The sequence below is a fragment of the Antechinus flavipes genome, chromosome 5 (genome assembly GCF_016432865.1).
Source record: "Antechinus flavipes isolate AdamAnt ecotype Samford, QLD, Australia chromosome 5, AdamAnt_v2, whole genome shotgun sequence".
Classification (NCBI taxonomy): domain Eukaryota; kingdom Metazoa; phylum Chordata; class Mammalia; order Dasyuromorphia; family Dasyuridae; genus Antechinus; species Antechinus flavipes.
Window position 1 is genome coordinate 128,296,456 of NC_067402.1, and position 18,924 is coordinate 128,315,379.

An 18,924-nucleotide genomic window follows, 5' to 3' on the forward strand; every position below is an offset into this window, starting at 1 on the left:
AGGAAGGAGGAGAAAAATTGGAACAAAAGGTTGGCAATTGTCAATGCTGTAAAATTATCCATGTATATAACTTGTAAATAAAAAGCTATTAAAAATTTAAAAAATAGTAAAATGCATCCTTTTCAGATCATGATGCAATAAAAATTACCAAAAAGTAATGGGAAACTAAATGATCTCATCCTAAAGAATGATTGGGTGAAACAGCAAATCATAGACACAACAATTTCACCCAAGAGAATGACAATAATGAGACGTCATACCAAAATGTGTGGGATACAGCCAAATGGTAATAAAGGGAAATTTTATATTTCTAGAGGCCTACTTGCGTAAAATAGAGAGAAAATCAATGAATTAGGCTTGCAACTAAAAAAGCTAAAAAAAAGAGCAAATTAACACCTCCCCCCCCCAAGTCAAACATTAAACTTGAAATTCTAAAAATAAAAGGAGAGATTAATATGAAAAAATTAACAAAATAGATAAATCTTTGGTAAATTTGATTAGAAAAAGGAAAATCAAATTGTTAGTCTTAAAAATGAAAAGGGAGAACTTGCCACTAATGAAGAGGAAATTAGAGTAATAATTAGGAGTTACTTTGTCCAACTTTACGCCAATAAATTTGATAGCATAAATGAAATGAATGAATACCTTCAAAAATGTAGCTTGCCCATATTAACAAAGGAAGAAGTAACTTGGTTAAACAGTCCCATTTTAGAAAAAGAAATAGAACAAGCTATGAATCAGCTCCCTAAGAAAAAATCCCCAGGATCAGATGGATTTACATGTGAATTCTACAAAACATTTAAACAACTGTTAACTCTAACACTACATAAATTATTTGAAAAAATAGGGATTGAAGGAGCCCTACCAAATAACTTTTATGACAGAGACATGGTACTGATATTTAAACCAGGTAGGAGGAAAACACAATAAGAAAATTAAAGACCAATCTCCCTAATGAACATTGATGCAAAAATCTTAAATATTAGCAAAAAGATTACAGAAAATCATCACTAGATAATACACAATGATCAAGTAGAATTTATACCAGGAATGCAGGGCTGGTTCAATATTAGGAAAACTAACATAATTGACTATCACCAAATTAACAAAAATCATATGATCATCTCAATAGATGCATTTGATAAAATACAACATCCATTCCTATTAAAAAATACAACATCCATTCCTATTAAAAACACTAGCGAGTATAGGAATAAATGGACTTTTTCTTTAAATAGTAGCATCTATTTAAATCATCAATAAACATCATATGTAATGATGATAAACTGGAACCATTCCCAGTAAAATCAGAAGTGAAACAAGATTGCCCATTATCACCATTACTTGTTGGAATCCTTACTAACTGCTAACTAATTAGAGTTGATCTAATCTTACAAGAAGATGTTTTGGGCAGAACCTGAAACAAGGTACTAAGTAGAACTAATTAATACAAGGCTTGTGTTCACACCTTTACTCATTGGAGTTCAATGAGTTCATACCTCCCTTGAAGCTCTTTGGGCCAGAGAGCACTATGGGAGAAAACCCACAATCCTCTCTTGAAGGACCATAAATAGAGCTTCAATGGGCCAGTCAAAGAAGTTCTTCAGAGTGAAGAAGCTACAAGTCGAGATTTCGCCGGAATGACATGAAGAGTAGAGCTGGCTGGAGGCTGAAGAAAGCAGAGGCAGAAGCAAAGGACAAAGTGGCGAGAGCTCTTGGAACCAAGCAGAGAGATAGGCCTCTAAGCTAACCGGGCTATATTGGAGATAATAAAAGATCTGAACTTTTATCACCTGGCTGAATTTTGAGAAGAAAAAGCTTACCACATTTTGGCGCCCGAATAGGGACCGACAAAATCCTGATTCCAGGGAAGGCACCCAGAGAGAACTTTTATAATATTTTAAAGAAGAACAACAACTCAACATTTGCACTCATAACATTTGGCGTGCTGGACTCGAGAGGAGCGACTCTGGTGCAGAGAATACTTTGACGGATTTCAGTGGAGCTACGCCAGAAGCCCTCTCTCCGCGGCAAGTTGGTGGCTGGGCTCCCCAGAAGGAGACAAGAGAGACATTCCATCTCTGTGTTGGTTGGAGGCTAAAGAAAGCAGAGGCAGAGGCTGAAGGACATAACCTTTGGATTTGGAGATATTCGGAGGGCTCTAAGCTTCTAAGCCCTGTGCTTTGAGAAGAACAAGAACTCCAACATTTGAACTCATAACAATTACTATTCAAAATTGTAGTAGAAATGCTAGCTTTGGCAGTAAGAGATGAAAAAAGAGATTAAAGGAATTAGAATAGGTAATGAGGAAACCAAATTATCATTCTTTGAAGATATGATGATATACTTACAAAACCCCAGAAATCCTACAAAAATGCTATTAGAAATAATCCACAACTTGAGCAATGTTGTGGATATAGAATCCACGTAAATCCTCAATATTTTTATACATCAACAAAATCCAATAGCAAGAGATACAAAGAGAAATGACATTTAAAATATCTGTGGATAGTATAAAATATTTGGGAATCTATCCGACAAGGGAAAGTCAGGACCTATATGAGCAAAACTACAAAACAATTTCCACACAAATAAAATCAGATCTAAACAAAAAAATATTCAGTGATCTTGGATAGGTTGAGCAAATATAATAAAGATGACAATACTACCTAAACTAATCTATTTATTTAGTGCTATACTAACCAGAATCCTAAGAAACTATTTTAATGACCTAGAACAAATAACAAAATTCATATGGAAGAACAAAAGATCAAGAATTTCAAGGGAACTAATGAAAAAAAAAAATGAAGGTGGCCTAGCTGTACCTGATCTAAAACTATATTATAAAGCAGAGGTCACCAAAACCATTTGGTATTGGCTAAGAATGGACTAGTTGACCAGTGGAATAGATTAGGTTCACAGGACAACTATAGCAATCTAGTATTTGACGAACCCAAAGACCCCAGCTTTGGGGATAAGAATTCACTATTTGACAAAAACTGCTGGGAAAACTGGAAATTAGTATGGCAGAAACTAGACATGGACCCACACTTAATTCCATACACTAAAATAAGCTCAAAATGGGTTCATGATTTAGTCATAAAGAATGAGATTATAAATAAATTAGAATAATATAGGATAGTTTACCTCTCAGACTTGTGGAGGAGGAAGGAATTTGTGACCAAAGAAGTAGAGATAATTATTGATCACAAAATAGAGAATTGACTCTATAAGAAATCAAGCTATTCTCCAATTGATAGATGGCCAAAGGATATCAACACTTTTCAGTTGATGAAATTGAAACTATTTCTACTCATGTGAAAGGGTGTTTCAAATCACTATTGATCAGAGAAATTCAAATGAAGACAACTCTGAGATATCACTACACACCTCTCAGATTGGCTAAGATGACAGGAAAAGATAATGATGAATGTTGGAGGGGATGCGGGAAAACTGGGACACTGGTGCATTATTGGTGGAATTGTGAATGGATCCAACCATTCTGGAGAGCAATTTGGAATTATGCTCAAAAAGTTGTCAAACTGTGCATACCCTTTGATCTAACAGTGTTACTATTGGGCTTATATCCCAAAGAAATCTGAAAGAAGGGAAAGGGACCTGTATGTGCAAAAATGTTTGTGGTAACCCTTTTCATAGTGGCTAGAAACTGGAAATTGAATGGATGTCCATCAATTGGAGAATAGCTAGGTAAATTGTGGTATATGAATATTATGGAATATTATTATTTTGTAAGAAATGTCCAGCAGGATGAATGCAGAGAGGCTTGGAGAGACTTATATGAACTGATGCTAAGTGAAATGAGCAGAAACAGGAGATCATTATTCATTTCAACAACAATACTAGATGAGGATCAATTCTGATGGAAATGGCTATCCTTGGCAAAGAGAGGATACAATTCAGTTCCAATTGATCAGTGATGAACAGAACCAGCTACACCCAAAGAAATAACACTGAGAAATGAATGTGAACTGCTTGCATTTTTGTTTTTCTTCCCAGGTTATTTTTATCTTCTAAATCCAAATTTTTTCATGTAACAAGAGAACTGTATAAATATGTACACATATATTGTATTTAAAATATACCTTAACATGTTTAACATGTATGAAACTGCCTGCAATCTAAGGTAGGGGGTTTAGGGTAAGGGAAAAGTTGGAACAGAATTGATTGCAAGGTTCATTGTTGAAAAATAACCCATGCATATGTTCTGTCAATAAAAAGCTATAATAATAAAAAAAGTGAGGGGGGGAAAAACCTCTCTGGTTGTGAAGGTAACATTTAAGTTGAGTTTTGATTCAATAGATCACGGTAGTATAGACAGAATGGAGTGGACACTGCAAATATGGAATTTGTGAGCAAAGAAACAGGAAAATGACACTAAAAAATTTAGTTTTACTAGACAGTTTATAAGAATTACAGACAAGTTTATAATAAGAATTATAAGAATACTTATAAGTATATAAGAAGTAAATTTGGAAAGTTAAGGTATTACCGAATTGTAGAGGGCCTAATATTGTATGTATAGACAAATCGTCTAAACATAGACTTTATTTTCTTAATCTATATAATGTCTTCAGAGCATTGTTTTGGAGAAGGCATTTTGTAAGCCTATATGTCCTATATTATCTATGTTATCCATATTATGTTATTTATATTGGATGCTAGGATAAGTTGTATGAATTTTACTTGGTTGATAATAGAAAAGCATTAAAGTGATGGCTCTGACCAGGTGGATAAAGTGATCTCTTTCATGTAAAGAATAGCCAAAATATTAAAATCTTGCACTGAGTGGCCAAAGATGTCAACAATCTCAAAATTTCTGCCTAGTTTTTAAAATTCTTCTGTAAGCATGGCATATGGGATAGCATACTGGACATAATACCTAGTTTCAAATTCTGCCTTATTTACCTACTTACTGTGATTCTCAACAAGGCCTTTAACTTCTCTGTGCCTCAGGTTTTTTTTGTTTGTTTGTTTGTTTGTTTTTTTTTTTTACTTTGAATCTTTGCTCTTAAGATCCCTTAATGTCAACTTCACTGCCATAATATAATCAGTGTATCTACCTCTAACAACCCTGTTCTCACTCTTATTCTTGCTGCTTCAATTCTGCTAGACACTGAAAAGTATGAAGAATTGAAAGTTGCCAAGGGAAACCAGATAATCCAGTCTGTTATATCTGTAACTTGATATTACACACATTTCTAACTTTGAAGTAGGTCTAAATTTAGCTATGTATCTTTCTCCAAAAGTGCTTGACTTTTGTGCTAGCTATTTTCTTTAATGCTCAGAAGACTTTTTCCCCCCCTTCTGGTTTCTCAGTTATATTTTGGTTAAAGTTACCAGGTTATTATATGAATGTTGCATACTAATTTATAAGTCTCTAAAGAACAAACAGTGTTTACATGTAACTATTTGGCGTAAAACATATTTAAGATACTTATAAAATAATTCAATGTATTTGTATTATATACATTTTAAATATATTTTATCAAACTTATTTGTCCCATTAATAGTACATGTCAGAATATTTGCTTTTCACATTTTTTTAAAATGTTGTGAAGAATGCTGAGGTTTCAAATAATTTTTTATAAAGTAATGTGTAACTTAGGTCTTTTTAATTATCTAGAGTACCCAATTTAATTCAATTTAAATCTATTGACAAAATAATATTTTATTATATCCTTAGGATTTATATGTGGATACTATTTTATTAGTGCTGGAGAATCTGAATTCTAAGTACACTGCCACTATCCTACAGATTTTAAAGTCCTAATATATTTATTTACTTGTATTTTTCTCTATACAGATTCTGTTCACTGTCTGAAAATTCAGGATGCAGTTCTTAAATATGAACGATCAGTAGAACTTAAAAAAGCACGATGCATAGAACTTGAAAGAAAAGTTAAGAGTTTAGAAAACAAGATTACTGGACTACTGGAAGAATTATCAGAAACAAGAAAAATAAAATCCCAGTTGGAATATCAAAAAGTAGAATGGGATAGAGAACTCTACAGACTCAGGTATGGGATACCTAAGTTTAAATAAAAACTTGAAATAATTTATCTTACATTGAAGCATTGTGACAGAGGATATGAGATTAGTAAGGCAAAAATGACGCATCTTTAAAATAATAAACTCTATGGAGACCTAGTTAATCCTTTTTAAACTCTATGGCGTATGTCCATTTTCCTGTTTGGAATAATTTCTAGAATTCTCCCTTATTACTACATGATTTTACTTTTTGAAGGACATTTTTGTTTAAACACATAGTGTTTAATCAACAAACATATATCAAATGCCTTCTGGGTGACAAGTACTGTTCTAGGCTTTGGGCTACAAAGACAAAAATGAAATGCCATCAATGAGTTTACATTCAATATAAGAATACAATATGTAAATACAAAAGTAAATTCAGTGAAGTCAAAGAAATTTGGAGCAGAGAGCAGGGTCGTATTTTTCAAGGAATACTAACAGCTGGAGGGAGGGATTCAGGAAATCTTCATGTACAAGGAAGTACATAAGTAGAATTTTTAAAGAAATATTTAAGAGATGGGGAGGTTAGAAGAAGAGGAATATATTCTAGGCATAGTAGACAAACAGGACAAAGGTGAGGCCTTGGGAAATGGAATTTTATGTTGTACTGTGTAGAACAAAAAGACCAGTTTGTCTGGACTGCAGAGTACAAGAAGGATAGCAATGTATAAGATTAGAAAGGTAATTTCTATTTCTGATATACAAAAAACATCTAATTATTCAATTTGCTCAACAAATTTATTATTACCCAGTTATATGTAAAATACTTTATGAAACTCTAGGGGAGATAAGGAAAGCCTCAGCTGTAATTGAGTTTACAATCTTGTAAGGTGCATTATTTCTCTTGGTAATCTCATCTGCCCCCAGTGATTTCATTTAACATCCCTATGGAAAAAATTATTTCCAGGTCCATATTTCCAGGTTCAGCCCTAGTCTCTCTCTTGAGCTACCTCCATACATTATTAACGTCTTTATGAACTTCCCATATGCATCTTGACCTTAACAGAATTATCTTTCTCCCTAAATCTCCCCTCTTCTGAATGTCCCTATTACTATCAATGAAACCACCTTCCTCTGATTTGCTTAACCTGCAATTTAATAACATCCTTAACTACTCCTTTTTATTCTTCCTTCAATCTGATGACAAATTTTCTATCTTTGTAGCATTTCTCATAAATGTCCATCTCTAGTCACAAAGCCACCACTTCAGTTCAGGCCTTCATTATTTCTTGCTTATATTATTGAACTAGATTTCCACTTGTTTTCTCTGATTCAAAATCTTATATACACCAATCCGTTCTTCACTCATCTGCCAAAATGATTTTCCTAAAGCATAGATCTTAACATGTCATTCCCCCTCATTAGGCTGTAATGGTTCCCTATTATCTCCAAGATCCACTTGTACTGGACTATCTGCTATTTTTTTAATAGTGATTTTTTTTTGGAATTCCATGTAAAGATTATTTTGAACATTATATTTTTTAAAATTTGAGTTTCAAATTTTCTCTTTTCCTCCTTTTCCTTCCTCTCTAAAACAATAAGCAATTTGATATAGGTTATATATGTGCATTCTTATAAATTATATTTCCATATTAGCCATGTTGGAAGAGAAGAAACAAACCAAAAAGAAAAAAAAATTAAATAAAGTGAAACTAGTATACTTTGACTGCATTTAGACTCCATTAGTTCTTTCTTTTCATGTGGATGGCATTTTCCATCACAAGTTCTTTGAGGATGTCTTAGATCATTGTATTGTTGAGAAGAGACAAGTTTTTGATCGATGATTGTCACACAATGATGCTGTTACTATATACGTTGTTCTTCTAGTTCTGCTCCCTTAATTTTGTATCATTCATGCAAATCTTTCTAGGTTTCTCTGAAATTCACCTGCTCACCACTGTTCATTCTCCTTAGCTACTAGTGCCTTTTCTGATATACTCTTCCAAATATTCTGTCTGTAACATGTATCTTAACCAATTTTGTTTTCGTCATTTAAAAAGTAAGCACCTTAGGAGCAGAAACTGGTGTTTTTGCCTTTGTTTATATCCCCAGTGGCTAGCACAGTAGTTGGCATAGAGGAAGCACTTAATAAATGCTTATTTAATAATAGTAACTGACTTTTAGAGAGATCTAATACATGTGAAATTGTTTATAAACACCTTTCAGAATCTCCCTTGACTTTCCTAAGGGAGTATTTGGGAATGATTTCTCTGTCATTATATAAATTATTACATATATATTTGCAATAGCAAAATCATTCTTATGATTCTAATCTATCATTTAAAACTAACATTCTTAAGTCTTTAATTTTAATGATAACATTGATAACATTGTCTCAATACTTCATTCTGAAGGACTACAAAGTGCTTAAAGTAATAAGACAATAATAAGAAAATATTTCAGTTGGTTTCCTTAGTTTTTCTTATAAATCAATTCATATTGTAATTGCCTTGCCAAAAAATTGACTTCAATAGTTTAGACAGGATTGCTGACTGCTCAGGGGTTCAAGCACTTCTATTTAGGATATACTCTGCATCAGAAATATTATCTTCAAGTGCTAAGAACAATAGTAAAAGCAGACTTGAGGCAGACCCTTAGAATAGTATTGGACTTAAAATACTGGTAGGTATCTTAAAATGTAAAAAAAGAATCTAGAAAATTAATTTTGAGCTTCTCTCTAAACAGAGTTCACTGCCACATTTCCTCTTGAAATTTTAAAATTTTATTCATTTTTAATGAATTTTCAATTCAATGACTTGCAATTTTTTTTTCCAAAATTAAGTTACATTATCTCTGAATAATCATTGGTAATGGGAAAATGTATGAAGGAAATGTCAAAACCATTCCCACCCTTAATTTTAGTCAGGAATTTTATCAACATCCCCCTCCAAACTTTTTATCAATCAGGTGTATCAAACCTTAGAAACTTAAAAAAACATTTCTTCTAGTTCTTCTTTAGTGCAGTTTAGTAAACAATTTAAAGCCCAGAAGGCAGGCAGGGAAAGGAGAGAAATAGATATATGTATCCAATTTATAGAATTTCACCATTGAATACAAAAAGCTAAACTATCCAAAAAGCTATATAATACATTGTTGTTGGTTTGGGGGGGGTTGGTTGTTATTTTGTTTTTTTTAATAAAAATTTCTTGCAATAGCCTGGATAGAGAAGTAGGTTCACGTCTCATTTCTGACATATCCTGACTGTATGAACCTGAGCAAGTTCAGTAACTCCTCAGTGCCCCAAGCAATTATCTAAGGCTCAAAATTGCTGAGCAATGACCCAGTTGCATCAGTAGGAGTTTCCTGATAGAATGATGAATTCCCTACAAGAATCCATTTCTTTTTCTTTAGAGGTTCTGATGAATATACTATAAATAGCATGATAGTCATAATTTTTGCTGATCTATGATGTTAAAACAAGCAATTTTAATCTAGGTTTACACTAAAACAAGAGAAAGAAAGCCACTCAAGTACAGAAATGCTATTTGAAAAAATTGGGGAGCAATTAAAAAGAAAAGAAGAAGAATATAGTAAAGAAGTAGATTTAAAACATCAACTTGAATTCAAGCTTAGAACTTTGGACCAAGAACTGAGAACAGTAAGAAATAATTTTAAACAGGTAAATTGGAATTTAAAAGTCAGTATTTCTATCTTTTCCTTGTTAAGAATATTTATGGATGTCCTGAGATTGGGAAGGTGAATCCATTAAAGCCTTTTTAATCCCTACAAAAGGACTGAAGTATTTATTTTTAATATAGGCAAGTCTGGTTCAATAATTCATAAATATGTATTCAAAAATAAAAAAATACAAATTTTTTTTACCAATTTAATGTAAAATTTTAGATTGAACATCTATACCTAAAAAGGTAAGTTGGTCCTTTTTAAAATCTAGTTCACAGTAGAGAATCAGTATGGTATAGTGGATAGAATTGACTTCAAACTTAGGAATACTAGGTTTCAAGTGTTGCTACTGATATATCTTGACTGTGACCTGGATAAGTCATTTCACCTGACCATAGGGCAGGTATCAAAGTCCCCCATAGCTGTTCAGTATAAGACTATAATGTTCAGAGAAGGTGTTAATCTACATTGGTAGAAGGAGTTCCTTACCTGAGAACTCTCTAGATCGATGAAATTGCAAGGTCAATTCTTTCTCATATATATATATCTCAAACATGTACCACAAATCCTTCAGTCTTTCAGAAAAGCTTATTGTTCTCTAGCACATTTAGCTCTCAAACAATTAAATTTATCCAAGTTATTCTAAATGGAAGAATGCCAAAGTCTGAATAGGTCAGAGCACTGGACTGAATTTACTAATAAGATGAAATCCAGTTAGAATGAAGGTAAAATTTTATACCTAGGATAAAAAAAATAGTTTCACTATTCACTAATGAGTTGGAAAAAATATGATTACATAGCATTTTGTCTGAAAAAATGTAGGAGTTTTAGTGACTTCTAAGCACATTTTGATTCAGCCCTGTAATTTGGCAACCAAAGAGCTAAATGTAATTTTGGATTGCGTTAGGAAAAGAATAGCTTCCAAAAGTGAGGAGGTAAAAACACCTCTGTACTCCAACCCTATTAGATGTCACCTGTTTAATTTTTGTTCATTTTTGACTACCACAAAATTGTGGTAGCCAGTAAGCAAGATGGCAAATAAGATGAGGAAGGGCCTTGAGTCAACTGGATGATGTTAATCCTGGAGAAAAGAAGACTTGAACCCCATGATAACCCTTTATATTTTTAAAGGACATTCATTTGGAAGAAAGATTCTGAAGCTTCTATCTTAGCCTAAGAGACAGAACTAAGAGCAATGGATAGTAGTTGCAAAAATGTACATTTTAAAAGTTATCAGGAAGAATTTGCTAAGAAATAGTCATCTATAAATAGAATAAAAGATGGTGCTCTGCCACCTGCAAAGATTTCCAGCTAAGGCTAGGTAAAGTCTACTGAAAATCAGGTACATAATAATGATATCAATTGGCCTGAATAGTTTTTGAGGTCTTTTTACAACTTTAAAATTCAATTTTTTCAATATTTTCAATAGCCTACTTTTCTTAGATTTTTACAGCTATTTTGCATTTTTTTCAGATTCTATATTCCACTTAAATTTTTTTTGCTGACTTTTGAATAAATATGATTTAAATTGTTATGAAATTGTTGTTTCTAGGTTGAAGAAGAACGAAATAATGCTCAAAGACAACTTTCTCGGGAGCAAAGTGCCAGAGTTTTACAAGATGGAATTCTGAATAATTATCTTTTGAAGCAGAAGGAAATTGAAGCAGCTGCTTCCAAAAAGATTCAGAGTTCTGAGGTATTCGCTTTGGTAATTTTAAAATCTGCTTGTATATTTTTAAAAATCAGGATTTTTTTTGCATTGTTGAAGTTGTGAACTGATTCAACCATTCTGGAGAGCAATTTGGAACTATGCTCAAAGGACTATCAAATTGTACATACTTTTGATTCAGCAGTGTCACTAGTAGGTCTTTATCCCAAAGAGATTATAAAAGAGGAAAAAGGACCCACTTGTACAAAAATGTTAATTGTAGTCCTTTTTGTAGTGGCAAGGAACTAGAAATTGAGTGTATGCCCAGAAGTTGGACAATGGCTGAATAAGATGCAATATATGAATGTAATGGAGTATTATTATTTTGTAAGAAATGATCAGATTGATTTTAGAAAAAAACTGGGAAAACTTACATGAACTGATGCTGAGTAAAGTGAAGAACACTATTCAGCAACAACAAAATTATGTAATGATCAACTATAATGGACTTGGCTCTTTTCAATAATGAAGTGATTGAAGAAAATTCCAATAGACTTGTGATAGAAAGTGCCATTTTCATCCAGAAAGAGACTGAATATGGATCAACCTTTTGTTATTGTTTGCTCTTTTTTTTTTCTTTTTGATCTTTTTTTGTGTGTGTGCAGCATGACAAATACAGAAATATGTTTAGGAAAACTGCACATATTTGACCTATATCAGATTGCTTGCTGTTTTGGGGATGAGAGAAAGAGGGAGAGAAAAACTTAAAAAACAAGTTTTTGCAAAGCAGAATGTTGATTTAGAAAAATAAAATACTAATTAAAAACAAATGTGAAAGTTTAAAAAAGGATTTTTGTATTTCATTTTTGGACATATTTGTCGTCATCAGTGAAATCCATATGTCTGCAGCAAACACACATAGTGACCAAAAGCAGGCCAGTTTGTTTTGTTGCTGCTTTTCTTTGAATGATCCTTCCAGAGACCCAAGTATATTCTTATTTTAAAAATTCCCTGGTTCTCAGCAGTGCCTCTGGATAGAGGAAAAGGACATCCCATCAGTTTCTCTATCTCTTATGGGGAAAAAAGGAATGCAATCTGGTAGGAGGTGAAATCTGGAATACAAGCCACTTTTTTTTTCTTTTTGGTTAAATATGTATAATTCTTTTAAACATATTACCACAAAATACTGGAAGAGTCAACTTATGGTGAATGATAGGAGACAATGTCTTCAGCTGAGAAGATAAGAAATGTGAGAGACATAAAATAGCCTTTCTAGGCAATGGGTTAGAGAAACTATGGATAGAGGAAGAAATCATGGGAAGGAATAAAGAATCATGGAAGATAAAGTTTTGCTTATATAAAATTAAGATTTGTTTTGTTTGGTTATGTATATAAAAAAATTCATGAAGGCAAAATTGGAAGGGAAGGCATTGACTGGGGAGTGGCAGGGAATCTTTGTACTAAGTTTCCAAAAGTTTTTGTTTCCAGGATCCATAAGAAAATGATCTAAATTTATAAGGAAAAGGTCCAAATTATATAAAACAATTCCCCCCAGTAAATAATTGGTCAAGATATGTGAATAAGCCATTTTCAAAAAAATTACCAACTATCAACAAGCCATTTTTTTTCAAGGCAAATTAAGGCATTGCTGAAGTTCATCTCCCCACCCTTTTTCCCCCCAATTGACAAAAATGACAAAAAGGAAAATAAAATGTTAAAGGAGCTGCAGAAAAACAAAGATGCCAGTGCATTGGTTCAGTCTTTCTAGAAAGCAATCTAGCACTATATTCCTGAAATATTATTGAACTATTCATATCCATTGACCCAGAGATACCCCCCAATAGATACCTAAAGGCTCCAAAAAAATCAGAAGGAGAAAAATATATAGCAAAAAGCAAAAACCAAGGGTTCTTCATTTCCTTAGCTGGGGATAACTAAGCAAATCTTGTGTTTAAAAATATAATTGTACCATGCAAAATGATTTTTAAATGAATACACATATAACAAAGGCTGTTGAAATTTATTCATCCAACCTCAATATATACAATAATGAACTCCAATTTTGTGCTTCATTTACATTAGCAGTATGGGAAAAAAAAGTAACAGTGAATGAAATGGGAGGTTTAAAATTCTGTGATAAGGCAATTGCAAAAACAAAAATCAAAAAATGGGCTGCCCACATGAAGATACAAAGTGTTTGAACAAGAGACATGTAAATTGTTACCCAGAATTTACAAATAATTTACAAACCCTCTTTCCATGTTCATCATAGTCTGGGCATAATAAGCATTTGTGCCCACTGTGGCACAGCGTCTTATGATTTCCTCTAAAGAAGCATTTTTGTCTAGCCCCCATATAATTCTCTTGCAAACCTCATTGGCATTTTCCTTAGCCAAATGTCTAGTCATTATTTCTGTGGCAGCATTATCTCCAATGGTTCTTATTACAGCTGTTTGTAAACGTCCCACAAAATCTGCAAAAGGTTCATTGGGACCTTGCTCTATTTTTGCGAAAGCATTATTTCCATCTTTCTGTCCAGGGAGAGAATTCCAAGCTTTTATTGCAGCCTTAGAAATTTGCTCATATACTGTTATGGGATAATAAATCTGTTCTGAACTCTCTGCATACTGACCTTCACCAGCTAGTTGGTCAAAAGCAACTTGTACAATAGCTCCTGTTTGCCTATTGCATTGGGCTTGAATCCTACATAATTCATGAAACTCTGAAAGCCACAATAAATTTTGTCCCGGTTCTAGACATGTTTTAGTGATGGATTTCCAGTCATTCGGGATTAAGATTTCATAAGACAAATTATCCAGTAACATCTTCACATAAGATGATGTAGCCCCATAAAGAGTGCAACCCTTTTTCAAATCTTTAATTTTTCCCAAATTAAAAGGAGTGTATTTTCTCTCTTTTTGACCTGGGGAGTTGAGCTCTTCAATCACAGGATATGCATTTATAAAATCAGATATATCTTCTCCTTCATTTTTTGCTTTAATTAATGCTTTTTCTAATCTTGTCAAATTCTGCTTTACAGGAGAAGCTGACTGTGTTTCTGTCTCTCTCCCTCCCCCTTGTTCTACCCATGAAGGGTTAATTGCGGGGGGAGGGTCATGAGATGTGGAATCACCTAATTCCTCCTTCTGTGAAGTATCATACTCAGAATTGTAATTAACTCCATTCTCATCTGATTTGTCCTCCTTTTCACCTAGTAAAGTTGGCACTTCCTCCTATACTTTCCTTTTCATCATTCTATCACTTAAATAACTTCTTATAGCCAATTGTATTACATTATATGTATTAATTATTGAGTTAGGCCCATTTTTATCATAGAATTGACAAAGATCCTCTCCAACCAATTTCCATTCATTTAGATTTAATTCCTTATCAAGAGAGAAATAAGGACATATGTCCTTTACAGTTTGTAAAAGTTCAGTGATTTGCTGTAAACTTATAATTAAACCTCGGCTTTCCATAATTTTGACAATGCTCTCTAAACATTTTCCTTGAACAGAAACAGACTGTTTTCTAAATATCTGTCCCATCTTAGCTGAAATTCTACTTTAACTCTTCTAACAAAATTTCTTTGTTGCACTCACCCTAATTTCTGGGTTGAAGAGTCTTTTCCACTGGATCAGGATCAGAGGCTTTTCCACTTGAATCAGGATCGGGGCTTTTCCACTTGAATCAGGATCAGAGCTTTTCCACTGAAATCCACTGAGGGGGTCTGTTAGCCCCACGTTGGGCACCAAAATGTGTTGTGATCTAGTTCAGATGGATCTGAATCGGTCCCTGTTCGGGCGCCAAAATGTGGTGAGCTTCTTCTTCTCAAAACGCAGCCAGGTGATAAAAGTTCAGATCTTTTATTATCTCCAGTATAGCCCGGTTAGCTTAGAGGCCTATCTCTCTGCTTGGTTCCAAGAGCTCTCTCCAAATGTCTTTAAATCCAAAGGTCTGGTCCTTCAGCCTCTGCCTCTGCTTTCTTCAGCCTCCAGCCAGCTCCACTCTTCATCTCATTCCAGTGAAATCTCTATTTGTAGCGTCTTCCTCTGAAGAACTTCTTCGACTGGCCCATTGGCCTATTTATGCTCCTTCCAGAGAGAGGGATTATGGGTTTTCTCCCATAGTGCTCTCTGGCCCAAAGAGCTTCAAGGGAGGTATGAACTCATTGAACTCCAATGAGTAAAGGTGTGAACACAAGCCTTGTATTAATTAGTTCTACTTAGTACCTTGTTTCAGGTTCTGCCCAAAACATCTTCTTGTAAGATTAGATCAACTCTAATTAGTTAACAGTTAGTAAGGATTCCAACATTGTGCAAGAGAAATCAGTGAAAAAAATCCATGAGAAAGAAGGAAATAAAAGTAAGAATGCTATATAGTTCTCTGTCTGGAAGGGGATGGCACTTTCCATCACAAGTCTATAGGAATTGAATTAGTGCAATGTTAAGAGCCAAATCCATCACAGGTGATCATCATATAATTTTGTTGTTCTTGTGTGCAGTGTTCTCTTGGTTCTGCTCACTTCACTCAATATCAGTTCATGATAATGTCTTTTCTGAAATCAGCCTACTCATTTCTTACAGAACAATAATATTCCATTACATTCATATATCATAACTTATTCAATCATTCTCTATTTCCCGGGTATCCACTCAGTTCCTTGCTACTATAAAAAGGGTTGCTACAAACATTTTTGCATATGTGAGTTCTTTTCCCTCTCTTATGAACTCTTTGGGATACAGACCCTAGCACTGCTGGATCAAAAAGTATGTAGAGTTTGATATAGTCCTTTAGATATAGTTCAAACTTGCTCTCCAGAACAACTGGATCTGTTTACAATTCTACTAACAATGCATTTTTTTTTTTGTTTTTCTATATCCATCTTATCTTAGCCAATTTGAGTGGTGTGAAGTGATGCAATTGTCTTAATTTGTATTTCTCTATACAATAATAACTTAGAGCAGTTTTTCATATCACAAGAAATGACATTAATTTCTTCATCTGAAAATTTTCTGTTTATATTCATTAACTATCCAATAGGGAATGGTATGTACATTTTAAATTTGAGTTAGTTCTCGGTATATTTTAGAAATAAGGGTTTTATCAGAAACACTGGTTATAAAGATTTTTTTCCCAGCTTTCTGCTTCCCTTGTGTATTGGTTACATAAACCACTTTGCTTCTTTAATTTGTTTTTTCCAGGGCAGAATCTAAGATTTATCAAATGTATGATAATAGTTTGGTCTGTTTCACATTATCTTATTTGTGTTTCATAAAACAAAAGGGATAAAAGTATTTTGTAATAAGAATAAATTTCATTTAGATATCTAAAATAAAGCTCTATACATTATAAGGATTCATTCATTCACATTCACCATTGCTTAACATGGTAAAAACACAAATTCATCAAATGCCAAATTTAGTATTTTGGTTTGGAGTAAATCATCAACGTTGCAGATCCTTAGGAATTGTTTGGTGCCTGGGGACTGGAGTTATCTATTTAACCCAACTGATGCCAATTCATAATTGCCTCCTGGCTTTTTAGAAGGGTTCTCATAAAATGAGATTTCTAAGATTTTTGATATAGTAATTTCCACCCATTCTAAAAAAGGAGCTCGATTTACTCCAGTGGGAGTGTACCATCTACTTTGGCTACAATGGTTCTTTCATTATTTCTTTAAAATGTGATGGCTAGGGTTAGGTTATTTTTTACAGATCACAATCTGGGCCTTGCTTTGCTCATCCCTAAAATGAAAGACTAGATAACCTAAAAGTTCTAAATCAATGATTCTGTGATGATGTTACAAATCTGTGAGACCAGATTCTTTGCAAGATGTATAATAAAAAAAAAATTGAAATCTATTTCACTTCCTTGATCTGCAGTGAAGATAATTGTACTAGTACAATAAAACTAAAAGCAGGATAATTGCATATCCTTTAACATCCAAGGACAAATAAGCTTTTTAAAAGAAACCTGGATCCAAAAACTGCTTCTAACATTTGCTAGCTGTGTGATAATGAGAAAGTTATTTAATAACTTCTAACCTGTGTTCTCATCTGTAAAATGGAGATAATGTGACTCTTGCTTTCATAAGAGTGTTGTATGTTTTAAGTTGGATAAAGTATTGGTAAACTTTAAAAAGCCTATATAACATAGTAGGTATTATTTTTATCGTTATGATAAATAGTATAGAAAAATAGTATAGAATGGATACAGAAAAAGAAATAAATTATGCTGACAGACAGACAGATTTGGGTGCCTAAAAATATAGAATTTGTAAAATGTATTCTATGTGATATAGTGGAATAGCCATCTATTTTGAAGACTTGATTATCCGAAGTACAACTCTTCTGATTGATGTGGCACTTTTAAGACTTGTTATTTAAGAAAATTGAACCTGGCATTGATGTGAAATAGGTAAAACTCCCTCGATTTAGTTTTTCTTTGAATACACTATGCTTCTTGGCACATTGGGGTTTATTTGTAATTATTAAGGAAAATCAGAATGCATAACTTTACCGTGAGGAACAATTTTTTTTCTTCTTGTTTATTGTGTTAAGGGTCAAGAAAATGAAAAATGTCTGCTGCATAAAAACCAAACCCTACAAAATGAAATTGTGAAACTTAAACTGGAACTAGAAACATTAAAAATTCAGAATCAGGAAAAAGAAAATCGATATACTGAAGAAAATGAAGTTTTAAAAAAAAACATTGATGAAGTTCAAAAGGAATTAACACTGAAAGAAGAAGCATTACAAGAAACAATATTCCAATACAGTGGACAAGTAAATGTTCTAACAACTGAGAAGGCAATGCTGAAATCTAGAATGGAGAATGGAAAACAAAATAGAGACAAACTAGAGAAAGAAATTGAATCATACCGTTCCCGATTAGATTCTGCTATTCTTAATCATAAACTAAGTCAGACTGCAAAAATAGACCTTGAACATACCTTTCAGCGAAAACGAGATGAGTGGCTTCGTTTAAAGGAAAAACTAAAAGCTAGCAATGGTGTCCTTTCTCAAGAGCTTTCTAAAGCTGGAAGAAAAGTTAATAGTTTAGAAAATGAGCTACACCAAGTACGTGATTCCCTCAGAGAAAAGACACTAGTTTTAGAAAATGCACAGAAACAATTAAATGAAACCCAACATAGAGCAAAGAAACTTGAACACACAAATGAAATGGAAAAGGAAAAACTGAACAAATATATTGTCAAACAACAATCCATCCAAGAAAGATTAGCACAAATCCAGGGTGAAAATAGATTGCTTCTACAACATCTTGAAGATAGTCAGAACAAAGATGTTGTTATAGAAAAGGTAGTAAATGATGTCCAGGTAGAGTTTAGGGATCTCTTCAATAAACTTCTTACTGATACTGAAGAACAGGTTCATGTAGTAGAAGAGAGAAATAAAGAGTTAATCGATGAATGTAACCACTTACGAGAGCAAATGTGTAAATATGAAAGTGAAAAAACAGAAAGAGAGGTAGGTCTTTAATGTCATTTAATAAGCATTTAACTTTTTGAAATGAACTTCAGTTATTTTGATCAAGATAAATTAGGAATTTGAATTTTCAGCAGGTAGATGATGTTAGTAATT

The 18,924-nt window shown here is 33.1% G+C and overlaps 1 protein-coding gene across 1 annotated transcript in view; it reads left to right on the forward strand.

The window, feature by feature from the left end:
* The window catches only part of LOC127538623 (ankyrin repeat domain-containing protein 26-like), a 91,715-nt gene that overhangs the window by 48,374 nt on the left and 24,417 nt on the right, over positions 1 to 18,924 (forward strand). The window contains exons 14-17 of the mRNA XM_051962410.1: positions 5,825 to 6,038; positions 9,487 to 9,670; positions 11,225 to 11,368; positions 17,884 to 18,810. Of these exons, the coding sequence (XP_051818370.1) occupies positions 5,825 to 6,038; positions 9,487 to 9,670; positions 11,225 to 11,368; positions 17,884 to 18,810 (1,469 nt within the window). The remainder of the gene's footprint in view (positions 1 to 5,824; positions 6,039 to 9,486; positions 9,671 to 11,224; positions 11,369 to 17,883; positions 18,811 to 18,924) is intronic.